At 36.2% G+C, this 17,089-nt stretch overlaps 1 protein-coding gene across 1 annotated transcript in view; it reads right to left on the reverse strand.

The window, feature by feature from the left end:
• The window catches only part of SCD1 (stomatal cytokinesis defective / SCD1 protein (SCD1)), a 166,625-nt gene that overhangs the window by 37,792 nt on the left and 111,744 nt on the right, over positions 1-17,089 (reverse strand). The window contains exon 25 of the mRNA XM_089991664.1: positions 4,326-4,449. Within this exon, the coding sequence (XP_089847790.1) occupies positions 4,326-4,449 (124 nt within the window). The remainder of the gene's footprint in view (positions 1-4,325; positions 4,450-17,089) is intronic.

Genomic DNA, 17,089 nt, shown 5'->3' on the forward strand with positions numbered 1-17,089 from the left:
AGAACCCGATTATAATAGGTTGAGAGTTTTTGGTTGTAAGTGTTTTGTTCTTACCGATAAAAATGATAAACTCTCACCAAAAGTCATTCCTTGTGCTTTCCTTGGCTATTCGGAAACTCAAAAAGGATTTCGATGTTATGACTCTAAGAATGATAAATTATATGTTTCAAGGAATGTAACTTTTTTGGAAAATGATAGTGGTTTTGAAAAAAATGAATCTCATTTAGAAAATGCCGACTACTCCTTTCTTTTTGACCTTTTATCTAAGGATGATGATATCTCTAGTGATGATGAATCAACATATAATAGTGAAAATGAAATGGTTCTGATCAACAATAACTCTAACCCTTCTACCCCTCAAGAAGAAAATGTATTTAGAGAACCCATCACTTATTCTCATAGAGATAAAAGCACCTTTAGGAGTGCTAATGAACTATATAGTGAACCTAGTGAGACTATTTTCACTCATGATTCTCATCCTAGGAGAACTGAAAGAACTAGAAGGACTCCCTCTAGATTCGTATCTTTTGATTCTTTCTCTCCTAAATATCGAGCTTGTTTGAGTGCCATTCACTCTTTTTTTGAACCAAAAATTTTTGGAGAAGCCAAACAATGTACTGAATGGAGAGAAGCCATGGAGAGTGAACTCAAAGCTCTTAAGAAAGCTAACACTTGGGAATTTCAATCTCTTCCCAATGGCAAGAAAACTATAGGATGTCGATGGGTGTTTAAGGTCAAGACTAAGAGTGATGGTTCTCTTGAAAGTTATAAGGCTCGTCTTGTAGCTAAAGGGTACAGTCAAGAATATGGGATTGACTATGAAGAGACATTTGCTCCAGTAGCTCGTATGGTTACTGTCAGATGTCTTATCACCATTGCTTCAATTCGAAAATGGAATATTTACCAAATGGATGTCAGAAATGCTTTTTTAAATGGAGATCTTAATGAAGAGGTTTACATGGATGCTCCACCTGGTATGGAAATCCCTAAAAATAAAGTTCTTCATATTCGTAAAGCTCTTTATGGACTGAAACAAGCACCCAAGGCTTGGCACGATAGGTTTAACAATGTAATGACTGAAAATGGTTTCACTTCATGCTATACTGACATTGCATTGTTTGTTAGGAAATCTGATGCAGGGATTGTTATATTATTGTTATATGTTGATGATATGTTAATAACAAGTGATGATATCAAAGGAATCAAGAGCATTAAATCTATTTTGACTTCAAGATTTGAAATGTCAGACTTAGGATTTCTGACATATTTTTTGGAAATTGAGGTTGCCTATTCTCAAAGAGGCTATTTTTTGTCTCAAACTAAACTTGCTTGTGAGATTCTTGATAGATCAGAAATCACAGATGACAAGGTCTGCGAAACTCCTGAAATAGTAGGTTCAAAGATGAAAATTGATGATGGGATTCTCCTAAAAGATCTCACACCTTACCGGCAACTGGTTAGATCCCTAACGTATCTCAGCATTACCAGGCCTGATATTTCTCATGCAGTACATGTTGCTAGTCAATTTCAACATGCACCTACTTCAGTCCATATGAGCGCCATCCTTCGCATCATCAGATACATAAAGGGTACAGTAAACAAGGGAGTATTTCTATCTTCTACGTCTGAATTAAGTTTAATTGTTTATACTAACTCTGATTGGGGAGGTGACATAAATAACCATCACTCCACCACTAGTTTCTGTATTTTTTTAGGTGAATCATTAATCTCTTGGAGATGCAAGAAGCAGCAAAAGGTATCGCTTTCATCCACCGAAGCTGAGTATAGAGTCATGGCATCTACTACCATGGAGATTGTTTGGATTCGCAATTTGTAGGAAGATATGAATATTCAAGTCCAAGGACCCACAAAATTATGTTGTGATAATAAAAGTGCAATCTATATTGCCAAAAATCACACATTTCATGAACGCACGAAGCATATCGAGATGGACTGCCACTATGTTCGTGAAGAATATTTAAGAAAAACCATTGACCTTCCTTATGTTACATCAGAATATCAACTGGCAGACTTCTTCACCAAGGCGCTGTGTTCTCCAAGATTTAACTTCCTTCTTGGCAAACTTTCGGTCGGGACACCTTAAGTTTGAGGAGGAGTGTTAAAATATTATGTCGCTTTTAACTGTAAACTGAAATACCCATCAGGGGTATTTCAGTCCTTTTACTCAATAGGTGTCAGCCATCCTAATGGGCTAACATTTTTACTTTTTCTTTTTTTATTTACTTTTGCCTTTTACACCTTTTTCTTTTTACACTTTTTTTCTTTTTGACTGTTGTGAAAGGGACAGCTCCATATAGCTGTTGGAGCTGCCCCAACAGTCACAAATGTGACCGTTGGGTGCAGCTCCAACAGTCATATTGAGCTGCACCCTGTGGCTTCTTTTTGCATTATAAATAAGCCTTAGTGGCCCTTGTAAACTTATCCTTTTTTGTGAGTGCATATGCAATAACAATGCTTTTGTAAAGCCCCTCTTGGGAACTTATGAATTGAAGTTCATTTTGTTTCATGCTTTTGTGCATGTGTATCCGTGCCTTTGTGCACTTGTGAGTGTTCTCCTTTGTGCCTTTGTGCACTCTTTGTATTTCTTGTATTGTGGTGTTACACACAATCTCTTTTTGTAGAGATTTTCACAGTAGATGGCATGCAAAGTGACTCTTAACATCTAGTTTTCTCTACTTTTTTCTGAAAAAGATATGCTCTATTAGTTTATGATGCTTTGTGCAGCAGTGTCCTATTGTTGCAACTTCATTAAATCATCATTAAGTTTCTATTCTTGATTTTCCTAGTGTAATTCCACTACCACTACGGATGGACACGAGTTCATTGACATGAGGTCAACCAATGAATGACCATGGTTGGACCAGTAAGGGCCCATCTGTTCTAGGGAAAATCCAGACACAAGATGGCTCACTTTCTTGAATATTGAACTAAACCTAGACCTCACCGAATTGGGCTCAGGGCCAGAGGTCCAGTCCTACACTAAGATCAGGATCAGGCTGGATTTTGCATGCACACACACATGAAACAAAAAACATAGGCCCAATCTTGTCCTGGTTAACTAAACCAATTCTATCTCTGGCTCAATCAAGCTCACTTCAAGTTCAGGCCCAAGCTCAGGCTGACCAGGGTTAGGTGCTTGAGCCATTAACCTATGCATCTAGTTGCCATACTATACCAAGTAATTAACATGCACACTTTAGCTCACGAAACAGCAAAAATGTCAATGAAATCACCATTTGACTTGGCACTTGATTGTGCATTGCAGCCTCTGTTGAGTCTGTTCGAATAAGTTTTATTAGTTCAAAATTAGTTGTGGCTACATAAACCAAACATTTAGCAAGGTGGATTATTGTTAGAGAGGTCACAACTTTCAACATACAAAACGGCATTAGTTTCCAATCATGAGTTAGTATAGAGAATTCTTTGCCTTCAACTTCTTTTAAAAAATTATGATTACTAAATATTAAATAATAAATCCAAGTTTAAATTTGAAATGACATCTTTTCATTTGAAAAGCAAATAACCATAAATTAAAGACCAAGATCATGAAAAAGAGCATATGAAATTAGGGACACACTGTTGACCATGATAGACAGAAGTTCAACTATCTATGAAGAGTCACGACACAAAAGGACAAGGGTCAATTTAAACAGCCTTGAAAGAACCAAATGTCTGAAGATAGTCAAAGTTCTATCTGTTCAGGCATATTCTATCTATAAGAAGAGAGCTCAGGAGATCGAAAAAGAGTTCCTTAGTGGACAACAAGGTCACAAGCAACAATGGGAGATGGTCCATATGTACATGCACAGTTTGAGCAGGCATCAAGAAGTATGGTGAGATGACAACATTTGTAAACTTTCACATTGACACGCATCAGTTGCACACATGTTGCCATATATAGGATTTGCCATATCCACACATTACTAACAGGGTAATCACGTCATTATTCAACAGAGGAACATATTTACCTTGGATAATTCTTTACTCAGTTGCATATATGTTGCTTCTCACCAATCTTCTCCACATATTTTCACAAGTTTTTTGCTTTAGGAAGTAAATTAAGAGATATATTTTGAAACATTGTACATAGTTGGAAGAACACGAATGATAATAAAATAGTTCAGGCCCCAAGATTTCTAGAAACAAAAAATATGTTCCTAGAGAAAAGTTTACTAACACAATGATCTTGCAACCCCATATATTAATAGATGACCAATCCACTGCCTAACCACAAATTTTATCCAGAAAGTGTTCAAGCATAGAAGGCTACATTTGAAATGAAAAAGTTTTAGAGATGATCAAACCTGTGCATTGTGGCCCTTTAGTTCTTCTAGAAGCTGATAGGTTTGCTTGTCCCAAACTATAACGGATTGATCATCAGATCCTGAAACCACTTTACCTCTATCTGAACTTAATGCACGAACAGTCCTGGCAAAAGTGAAGCATATAAGGACCCAGAATAATTAAGCATCGAATTCTCAAAATGCTTTAGATATTTTAGAAGAAACTTAAATTCAACAATAAATACCAGAAATAGTCTAATGACTGGGCTAAAAAAATGAGGGCGTTATTATTGATACCAAGGGAAAAGTGCACAGCTGCGATTCTGTAATTGCATGGCTTCATCAGAATGCTTGCATATACCCAAAAAGTTCTTTACTGTTACAAGAAACTGACTTTTTCTAACAAGATAAATACCAAGATCCATCTTCCTATTTCATGTCAAGATAGTTTAGATTTGACTCGTTATTAATGATAACCCAATGAGAGGTACCTGAACATTGAGAAATTAGAATTACAATTTGTTCCAACATTATAACTACCAAGATCCATCTTCCTATTTCATGTCAAGATAGTTTAGATTTGCCTCATTATTAATGATAACCCAATGAGAGATACCTGAATATTTAGAAATTAGAATAACAATGCATATTTTTTCCATACTAGATATAAAAATTATTCTTGAATTCTTTGTCTCAAGTTACTTTTAGGAACCAGTGCATCAAGATGTCTGGCGGCAACACTTGACACATGGTGAACAGATGGGAGTTTGCTCTGTGAAGAAGAAGTGTAGTAGTATTCATTGTTTTTGTGCCAACAAGTATAAAGAAGATTGCAGAACTCATGCATTTTAATGACATGTTAAGGCTAGTTATAGGATCAAATGCTCACATGTCATGTGGAATGATATGCTAAAAACTAAAAACTTAATAAAATGTGTAGGTGCTGGAGATCTTGCTCAATCATCAAATAGGAACTCATGCATATTCAAGAGTCTACATCCATTAGGGTTCCAAAATGGAGAAAAGAGAAACACAATAGAAAAAGAATGGCGAATTTTGTTACTAAGCAAAAAGAGAGTTACATCGCTAAAAGGCCAACACCCTTGTTGTTGCACTTCAAGACAAGAAATAACCACTAACTCCTACTAAAGTACTGAAAGAATAGGGCAGCACAAAAATAGTAATATATATGCTACAATTATATTACACTTTCTTAACACTCCCCCTCAAACTTGAGATGATGCTAACACAATCATCCCAAGTTTGGAGAGAAAGGACTGAAAGTGTAAAGAAGCTAAACTCTTGGTAAACACATCTGCCACTTGCTCCTTTGAGCTCACATGCTCTAACGAAATAATTTCATCTTCATATGCCTTGCTTGTAAAGTGACAATCAATTTCAATGTTCTTTGTTCTCTCATGAAATTCAGGATTTTTAGCAATATGTATGGTACTCATATTGTCACAATACAAGGAGGTTCTTCTACAAACTTCAACATCAAGCTCTTTAAGAAGCCATCTTATCCAAACAACTTCTGCACTGACTTGTGCCATGTTTTTGTATTCAGCCTCTACAGTGGACAAAGCAACTCATTTTTTGCTCTTTCAGAAAATCAAAGAGCGTCCAATAAACACATAAAAATTGGTAGCGGAGAGATGATCTTTAGTCGATCCTAATCTGAATCACAGTATGCTATAGTATCTATGGAGGATGAAGCTGAAAAGAACATCTCAAAGTGCATAGTGTCTTACACATCAAATAATCCTGAGTATGGTTGCAAGATGCACTGCTGTAGGCGAACTCATAAACTGACTTACATGTACAATATAAGTGATGTCTGGTCTGGTAAGGGTCAGATATATCAAGCTACCTACCAACTGCCTATATATAACAGGATTCTCAAGCATCTCTCCATCCGAACTTCTCAACTTGATATTCGTCTCCATAGGAGTTGATATTCTTTTGGAATCACAGTCTTGCCTGGCTTACAAGATCTGCTGCATATTTATGTAGTCACAAGAAGTGTCTTCTTTTCCAGTAAGCAACTTCAAGACCTAAAAGCTACTTAGAATACCCTAGGTCTTTCATCTAAAAGATACCAGCTAACCTCTCTTTGGTATCAATAACTTTTTGAACATCATCTCTTGTAATAATCATGTCATCAACGTACATGAGCAATATACACTAGTGTTGTAAGTATAGTAATCGTTACTTTTGGGTTTTGTGATACGATACACACTCGCATCCATATCGGGTATATCATGTGATGCATCCTTGTATTTTGCCGTATCGTACGATACAGGGTGTATTGTGATAAAATATGGTGTATTGTAATAAAAATATGTCCTTGACGTCACCGGATCTAGATCTGATCCAGATCCATGCATCTATTCATATTAAGAATGTGTTTTTCAAGGAGGATCTAACTTCTCATTCTTCTTCTACCTTGAAGTCACCTTTTTTGGAACAAACATCTCAGAGTCTTACGCCTTGTCATACATATGTTTTTAGTTTTTCTTAATGTAATAAGCCAAATCTGTGGCACAGTCAGTTGGGTCATTGTAGTCATGGTTTCATTAAGAAACTTGTGTCAGAAATTTTGATTCTAGAGTTCTGTCTATATTTTGTCTTAGATGTTAAAAAATGTTCAAGCTGTCAGTTATGTAAGAGTCATGTCCTTCCCTTTAATCATGTTAATGAAAGAGCCTCAAAAGCCTTTGAAATTGTGTATTCTGATGTATAGGGGGCAGCTCTTGTATGTTCTTCATCTGGAAGTCAATATTATGTTTTATTCATTGACAGTTATTCTCGTTTCACCTAGATATATTTCATGAAACACAAGTCCAAAGTTTTTATATTGTTTCAAGAATTTTGTGCCCTTGTTAAGAATCATTTCTCTTCCAATGTTGTGCATTTTCAATGTGATGGTGGAGGTAAATATTCTTCAAATGACTTTCTTGATTTTCTTTGATATATTGGGATAAGTAGCCGTGTGTCCTGTCAACACACCCCTCAACAGAATAGAGTTGCAGAAAAAAAACATCAACATATTGTTGAAAGTGCCATGAGTATGCTTTATGATAGTAATATTTCTATTAATCTTTGGACAAAAGCTTTTCATACTGCAGTTCATGTGATTAACTGTCTGCCTATGGAAATTTTAGAAGACAAGTCCTCATATTTTACCCTTCTTAGAAAGCATCCTGATTATAATAACTTGCGCACTTTTGGTTGTGTTTGTTATGTTCATATTGACAAATCTCTGACGAATAAATTTCAGGATAAAGCAGTGAAGTGCAAATTTGTTGGATAAGCGGATGATTATAAGGGATACAAATGTTATGATCCCGTAACCGTGTATCAAGATCTCTAGAAATGTTGTCTTTGATGAACACAATTTTGAGAGCATGGCATTAGTTCAAGAGCAGAATTCATCTCGAAATGTTGAAGTTTATGATCCTTGGTTAAATATTGAACTGTTTGAGAGTGAAAAGCCATTTTATGAAGAATTGAATTTAAATGAACAATATCTCGAACCTTCACATCTTTCTGAAAATGAAGTGCCTAGAGAATTTCAGAGATTTTCTGGTCAAGTTTATGACAAAAGGACAAGAGATAATGTCACAGACAATGTTGTGCAGGATATGGGTCAACCTTCTTTGAGAAGATTGGAAAGGATACGTCATCCTATTAAAAAATGGGTCAGCTATGATAATTTTTCCATGAATTTCAGTTATTCATGTCTCAAGTAGAGAAGTATGACGAACCTGTTAATTTTCATGAAGCCATTAAATCGCATAAATGGATAGAGGCTATGAATGAGGAAATGGAAGCTCTTCATGAATGTCAAACCTGGGAAATTGTTCTTAGACCTGAAAAGAAAAATGTTGTTGGGTGCAAATGGGTTTATAAGATTAAGTACAAACCTGATGGATGTATTGAAAGATATAAAGCAAGACTTGTGGCATGTGGTTTCACACAAGAATATGGGCAAGACTATGATAAAACTTTCAGTCTTGTTGTTAAGATGGGAACAATACGGGTTGTTATATCTCTGGTTGTTGATTATGGTTGACAGTTAAGTCAGCTTTATGTTAAAAATGCCTTCTTACATGGAGATTTAAAGGAGGAAGCTTTCATGGAGCAACCTCCTGGATATGCTAAAAGAGAACCCAAAGATTATGTTTGTGAACTAAAAAGAGCTCTTTATGGATTGAAGCAAGTCTCTCATCCTTGGTTTCAGAGTTTTTTTCTCAAAATTCAAAATCATGGTTTTCGCAGATGCTCTCTTGATCATTCTCTTTTCATTTTCAAGGATAAGGATGTCACTACTTTATTACTTATCTATGTTGATGACATAATTCTTACAGGAAGTTCTAACAGTCATATACAGATTGTGAAAAAATTATTGATGCAAAATTTTAAGATGAAAGATCTTTGTGACTTAAGATATTTTCTCAGGGTTGAGGTGGATAGAAGAGATGATGTTTTAACTCTTACTCCAACATAAATATATTGATCTATTGAGCAAAACAGGTATGTCTAATTGTAAACCCCTAAGCACACCTTGTATTCTGCATCAAAAACTGAGTTCTAATGATGGAGACATATATGATGATCTGACCAAATATCGGAGTATCGTTGGAATGCTTCAGTGTCTCACTTTTACCAGGTCAGACATCGTATATTCTGTTAATCAAGTTTCTCAATTCATGCATCTACCAAGAACTGGTCATGTTGAAGCCGTGAAAAGAATTTTAAGATTTTTGAAAGGAACTATTAGTGACAGTCTTCTTTATCAAAGAAATTGGATTTACAATAAGGAACATAAGATCATCAGTTATACTGATGCAGATTGGGCTGGGGATCCGGATGAAAGGCGGTATGTTTCTGGGTATTCTATATTCATTGGAAAAAATTTGGTGTCGTGGAGTAGCAGAAAACAAAGAGTCATTGCTAGGTCCAGTATTGAAGCTGAATATAGATCTATGGCAGTTGGGACAGCTGAAACTACGTGGGTCAGGCATCTTCTTGCAGATCTCGGAGAAGGAATCTCACAATCATTTCTATTGTGTGATAATCAGAGTGCTATTAACATTGCTTATAATTCTATACAGCATGGTTGCACAAGGCATATTGATATAGATCAACATTTCATCAAACAGAAGGTTGAAGACAAAGAGATTGAGCCTCGTCACATTCATACAGAAAGCCAAGTTGTAGATTTGTTCACCAAAGGCATCAATTTTGGTTCTTGAAGAACAAGTTGTCCATCGTCATGACCATGCACAACTTGAGGGAGGGTGATAAAATGTCTTTGATGTCACTCGATCTGGATCTGATCTAGATCCATGCATCTATTCATATTAAGAATGTGTTTTTTATGTAATGGCAATCCTGTAATTTCTTTGCATTATAAACCTGTTGTAATACTTGTTCCATATATGAGACTAGGGCTAGGCATTTTTTTAGTCGAGTTGTTGATTTTCACTGTGCATCTCCCTCTCTCTCTTTCTCCTTCTCTTTTCCCAGCTGAAACACATCTTTGGTGATTCATACTAATCTGATATTACATTTTTTGTCATATTGTACGATACACCTTCGATGCACTTTAAAAATGCTTAAAGTTATTTTTTTATTTTGAGTTTTAAATACCTTTTGAGGGCCGACTTCTCCATTTGTCTAGAGGCCATTAAAAGTGCAATTCCACAGTTTTTTTTTACCTAAAAAGTGGGTTAAGGTAAAAAAGTGCATTTTTTCACTCAAGAAATTGGGTTAAGATAAAAAAAATTTATTATGAGTAAAATTACAAAGCTACTCTAAAAAAATCCACTAAAATTAAAGATTTATATCAAGGTAGAAATCAGGCTCCACACTCCAACAAAGATGGCATAAGATGATCGTGCATGAGAATAGGGCACTCAAGTAATGAGTGAAAACCGATTGAAAATTGAGTGAAACTATTGTCATAATATTTTTGTTTATGTAATATGAAAGTATAAGTCTTGTGGCATGTTCTTAATTGCAAGATATTTAATATTTTGCATTGTTCTTGTAAGATAGTTGATGTTTGATGATGTCTTATGAAGGTCATAGAGACATAAATGCTTCATATGTGATTTTATGGTTGTATTTTGTGCAATTCGTCATTGTTTCTTGTGATATAATTTTTTTAGGATTTTTGCAAATTTTTCTAAATTTTATTGATTTTTTTGAATTTTGGAAAAAAAATTATTACAAAATTATAATATTTTACGATACGATAGTGTCTTGATTTGAGACCGACTAATACGGGTAACAATACAATACTTACAACCTTGATATACACTTCTATTGAGCAGAGGAAGCAACAAACAAAGTAGGGTCATAATGACTGTTCAAACCCAAATGACTTCACAACTGTGAGGGGCCTACTTGAACCCATATAAAGCTCGCATCAATTGATTTCCTGAGAATCTGAATATCTTGGTGGTAGTTCCATATACACCTTCTCATCCAAGTCTCCATTTAGCAATGCATTTTGCACATCCAACTGCCAAAGATTTCATTGTCTTATTGCAGCAACAGTAAGCAATGCCCTTATAGTGGTCATGTGTGTAATTGGGGCAAATGTTTCTGCAAAATCAATTTCAAATTGTTGGCTATATCTCTTAGCTACCAGTATAGTTTTATACCTCTTAATTGACCCATCTGTATTCATCTTGATCTTGTAAACCCATTTGCACCCGACCACATTCTTTCCTTGTGGGAGCTGAACATGATCCCAGGCATGCATCCTCTCTGGTGCACTCAACTCCTCAACATGATGCCATTCCTCATTAGAAGAGGCCTCTACATAAGAGTTAGATTCGATATAGGAGAAGATCAGAGATAAGAGCGATGTTGAGGAGTAAAAGAATCATAGGACACAAACAAGTAGGGGGAACAGACACTATGGAGATTCTACATACCTGAAGGAGACTGGGAATCACTCTGAACTTGTGTGCTCTGGATCAGCTAGGAGAGACCCTATCTCCTCTAACTCCATCCTAATACAGAAAAGGTATTTCCACTACATTTTCTTGCCTTCTAACATAAGTCTGCCCAAATTTGTTACTCATATCAACAGATTCTTCCTGTTGAACCTCCACACTCTTCTCTACTCTTTATTCAGAAAATGGAATCAAGAAGAAAAAGTCGACAATCTCATTTCCTTCGTGGTCTCTTTTACTAAAGTAAGGTGTGTCCTAATGAAAAATGGCATGCCTTGATATTCAAACCCTTCCTTCAGTCGGGTCATAGCATTTATATCCTTTCTGTCCACGGGAGAATCTCAAGAAACAAAACTTCACAAATTTTGATGAGAGCTTGTCTCTATATCTTTCAGGCAATAGTATAAATCAAGTAAAGCAAAAGGTTTTCATCTCATAGTTTGGAGCAGTTTCATACAACTTTTAAAATAGAGATATACCTTTAAGTACCCCTGATGGCAACCGATTAATCTGATATACTATCATACATACTATATCTGCCCAAAAATCTCTAGGCACACATCCACCAAAAAGCAGTGCTCTTGGAGTTTTCAAGATGTGCTTGTCTTTCCTTTCTGGCCATTCTGCTTGGGAGTATATAGACATGTTTTATGATGTTCAATTCCTTTAAACTATAAGAAGTTTTCAAACACACCACCAATATACTCTCTACTTGAATCAATACAAAGCACATTAATTTTAATAAAAATTTGAATCTCAATCATTGCATAAAATTTCTTAAAATAACAAAAAGTTCACTTCTATTTTTCATGAAATAAACCAAGTAAACCTTATATAATCATCTATAAAAGTGAAAAAATTATGAAAAACCACCCTTAGACAAAATGAGTAAAGGACCTCACACATTTGAATGTACAAGCTTGAAAGGACTCTCAGACTCTTTACAGGCATGACCCTTTGCCAACCTACATGTTTCACACACTTAGACACTACTAATTCTGGTTTACCCAAATCCCCCAAAGTAACCAAATGTTGCAACCTAGAGTTGGATATATGCCTCAGCCTCTGGTGCCACAAATCAGACTCATCTACCACATCTCCACTCAAACTAGCTACATAACTCCTCAGTGTACCCATGTCCAGCCAATCCAAGTAATACAAGTTTCCCCTTCTATGGCCAATCCCAATCCTCTTCCCGAATAGTTGATCACACAACACAATCAACAAAAGAAAATATGACATTACAATTACAATTAGTTATTTGGCCAACAAAAATAAGATTAATAGCTAAAGAGGGTACAAGATAAACTTGAGAAATGTTCAATTTGCAATCAGGATAGGAGTTAGAAGAAATGCAACCTAATTTGGAAACTTACATAGAAAAAGCATCGGCAACACAAAAAACACCATTATAGGGTTGTCAATTGGCCATGATAAACTCATGAGTTGTCATATGGCATGAGACACCTAAGTCTATCTGTAAAAATATCTTCAAAGATGTGCACTACAAGCACAAGCTCCACAAAGGGATACGTGTAGAAACACACCAAGAACACTTGAACAAAAGTACACAAAGGTACAAAGAGAACACTTGAAATGCAAAAGATTGAATCTATTGAGCAAAGGTGAGCACAAAGGCTCCCACAAGAATGAGTTACAATAGTGGGGATACACCCCTATTTAAAATACAAGAAGAGACCAAAAAGAGGGGCGCCTACTAGACGTTGGAGCCCCTCCAACGGTTAGAAATCTAATCGTTGGAGGGGGGTCCAACGTCTCCCCCTCCTTTGACTTTTAGTCAAAAAGGTAAAAAGGAAAAAAGAAAAGCGAAAAGAAAAAAGAAGAAAAGTTACATGCACATTCACAAGTGTGAATATGCGTAAAATGAGAAATGACAAAAATGCCCTTGGGGCTATATATATATATATATATATATATATGAGTTGATACAATTTAACACTATCAACCACCAAAAAGCAAAGTCTAAGATACTTGTAAAGGCAGTATCAGGAAGACTTCTCTAACCACTACCTGACTGTTATGAGGATCTCTCAGCTGATGAACCAACAAGCTGAACACCAATACCAGTGTGATCATCCTTGGGCTTAGTGTCCTCACCATGGTTGTCAGTCGAGGAAGCAGGAGCGGGAAGCGACACGGGAAGCGGAAGCGAGAAGCGAGGCACTTTCAAAATTTTAGGAAACAGGAAGCATGGGACGACTTAGAAGCGAATCAGGAATCGTCTCGAAAGCAACCTAGAAAGCAAATCGGAAGTGACCTTGGAAGCAAGGGGGTAGCAAAAAAGAGAAAAAAGAATAAAAATAAAAATACAAAAAATGAAAAAATAGGAGAAACAAGGGGAAAGCACGCTTCCCAGTGCGTTTCAAAAGCATGACGTTTTGCACTTCTGAAACGCGCTTCGGCAAAGCGCGCTTTCCCACTTGCCTAGGCATTTCCGGTTACTCTAGTCCTCACCATTAGAAGATATTTCATAAGCTCCACCTTTCTTTTTCTTGAGAGCTAGGCAAGAATTTTTCATGTGACCAAAGCCCTTATAATAGTGACATTGAATAGAGCTCAAGTTACTTCTTCCTCTAGCTCTTCCACCACCTCTACCACCAAATCTGCCACCAGACTATCGAGGGACTGCCATAACAATGTCACTGGATGAATAGGTTCCAAGAGACTTTATCTTAATCTCTTCTGCAATCAATTAAGCTAGGACATCGGTGATCGAGGGCAAAAGTGGTCGATGCAATATGGCACTCCTTACCCCATCAAACTCTGATTAAAGTGCCATAAGAAACTCAATAACCCTAGTTGTTTCCTAGTGCTGATCAAGAAGCCCCAGACAAGTTTGGCATTAGGTGCACTTCTCATACTTTGCACACTTCTCGCATTTGGTTTGGCCCTCCATGAAAGCAAGTGCATCCCAAACTCTTTACACGTCAAAATAGAATTCCTCAAGTGACTTGTTTCCTTGATGCATACCCCTCAATTCTTGAGTAAGCTGATATTACCAATTCTTTTGCTTGTAAACTTGTTTGAGATATGCCCATGTTTCTTTGGCCTCCTAAAAATTTGAGAGGTTCATAGCTATCCTCTGCTCTACCAAACCAAATATCCAAGCCATCACTCGTGCATTATTTACTATCCATTCTTCAAATAGTTTCTCATAGTTGGCATCTATAGGCTTCGGTTTGACTTTGGTCCCATACAAATAGCCACCAAGCCCCTTTCCAATGATTCCGACTATCATGAAATCAGCCCAACATCCATTCCACCTCAACTCCCGACTACAACTAAATTGCAGCACACAAACATTGAAATAATGGAGACAATAGCAAGTATATGCAAAAGAAGAGAGCACTTCAATAAGCAGATGCTACCTCAATGCAAAATATCAGTCATACACAAAGCATACCACTGAAATGCATAACCACATGACTTTGGCAAGAAAATACTCCCAACACACTTCAAGATTCAAATAAACCTTCAAAGACAGCCAATCTCTACCAGATTTAACACTCAGCAGTCAAGTGATGCAGAAAAACATAATATGCAATAACCTCAACACTATTACTGTCACTTAGGTACCCTTCAAAAAATGCATTAAGAGCATCAAAAACACCAAATCATCTGCTCAGTAGAACTCCAATGGAAAGATAGCCAAAAACGATCCTTATGCATCAAACCCAAAGCATCTAAATGTTAAGATATTATATATATGTGACTTGGTATTGTTAAGTTGTATATATATATATATTATATATATTAGTGTTGTTAAAAACTCGCTTCGAGACGAAAAAAGCACACATCAAAGCAAGAGGCAGGCATATATGCCTTGAGGCGCACCTAGAAAGCGCAAGAGAAGCTGAAGCATGCATCTCATGTGCTTTGAGGCACGCTTTTGCCTCGAGGTGAGACTCAAACATGAGACGCACGCCTCATACTCATGTGGTCAAATGGGGTCAAAGGCCTCATTTGACCTTTTTAAGTCATAATAAAAAACAAAAGAAATGTGAAAGGAAAGGGGGGTTTCAATTGATTAGGGCAAACCTATGTTCCCCTTTTCCCTCCTCCACCTCCCTTCAACCTACAACAACAACATTTTGGTGACCGACGCCAACATTCCGGCACTTTACAAATGGTACTCTCTCTCTCTCCACTTTCTTATTTTGTACCCTCTGTTCTTCTTTTCTTTATTTCATTCTTCTGTTTTTCTTTCATTTTTTCCTTCTTTCTTCTTTTTCTTTTCTTTTCGTTTCTTTTCTTTTCTTTCTTTTTCTTCTTCTATGTTCCTTTTTTCTATCTTTCTTCTTCCTTTTTTTTCTTTTCTGTCAATTTTTTAATATTTTTTGTGAAGCTTATGCCTCACTTTATGAGTGGGTCATATGCCTCGCTATGATTCAACGCTATTCACAACATTGATATATATATATATATATATATATATATATATATATATATATATGCTTATTTCTCATTGTATATATAAACATATATATACTCATATAATATATATGTATATATAATTTATAGTATTTATAGTGTTGTAATAGGAAGTACCCATTAGGGGTATTATAGTTTTTTCACATTATTGTAATAGGTTGTGCTGATTTATATTTTTTATTTTTGTAACTTAGTAAATAGGTTTGGAGTTGAGGACCGTTTTGTAAGAGGGGCCATAAAGTTGTTGGGACCTTCCAAACGGCTCTATTTCCAGCCATTGGGGAGAGTCCCAATGGCTCTATGTGTGTGGCTTTGTGTATATATAGGGGTGCCTCCCCTCTTGTAAACCAATGCTTTCTCCATCATTTTGATTATATAAAATCTTAAATTTTTTAGTGTGTTCTTGGCCCCTAAGTGGCTTATGTGCATGTGTTTTTGTGTTTACCCATAAGTGGTCGTTGTGCTCTTTGATATTGTAAGCCCATAAGGGACACTCTTGTATTCTTTTTCTTGAGCCATTACATGGTATCAGAGCCTTGGTGAATTGACTCTTGAAGGCAAGTTGCTCGTGCAAACGTGAGCTTGTGGATCATGCGATCGTGGGGTTCATGGAGTTCTTTAGAGCATTGTAGATCTTTTCTTCCTTCCCCTCTCTTACTCTCTTCTATCTCTCCTTCACTCTTGTAACATCATCATGGAAGAGAACTGAGAGAACATGAGATTATTCATCCAAAATATTGTCCTTATACTCCTCAACAAAATGGCCTAGCAGAAAGAAAACATAGGCATATTATTAAAACCACTAGGACCTTATATCAAAAAATGTTTCTAAAAGTTTTTGGGCCGAATCCGCTCTTACGATAGTTTATTTGATTAATAGAATGCCTTCCAACATTATTGAAAATTGTTCTCCTACTGAAAAATTATTTAAAGTTCCTTCTAATTATAAAAGGTTAAAAGATTTTTTTGTAAATGATTTGTCCTTACCAATGTTGTATCTTACCATATCGTATTGTAACTATGGTTTAATTCGATGTGATACACACTCATATCACGATACAAGTGTGTATCATATCGATTGTATTGTACGATACAACCATGTATGAAACAATACAGGGTGTATATGTGGGTGTATACGTGTCTGACACACTTTAAAAGGGTTGAAACTTGACTTTTTTTAATTGCAGGTTTTAAAGACCTCTCTAGGGTCGATTCTCTCATTTGTGTAGAGGCTCTTAGAGGAGAACCCACGCACCCTAAAAGGCGTGAGAGTGATTTGGGGGTCGATTCGTGCGCAAGAAAGAGAGATTTTATGGATTTCACACGTAATAGTGCATTTTCATCATTTTTTTCCCTCAAGGG

Source organism: Nuphar pumila, chromosome 16 (genome assembly GCF_984573655.1).
Source record: "Nuphar pumila chromosome 16, dmNupPumi1.hap1.1, whole genome shotgun sequence".
Lineage (NCBI taxonomy): Eukaryota > Viridiplantae > Streptophyta > Magnoliopsida > Nymphaeales > Nymphaeaceae > Nuphar > Nuphar pumila.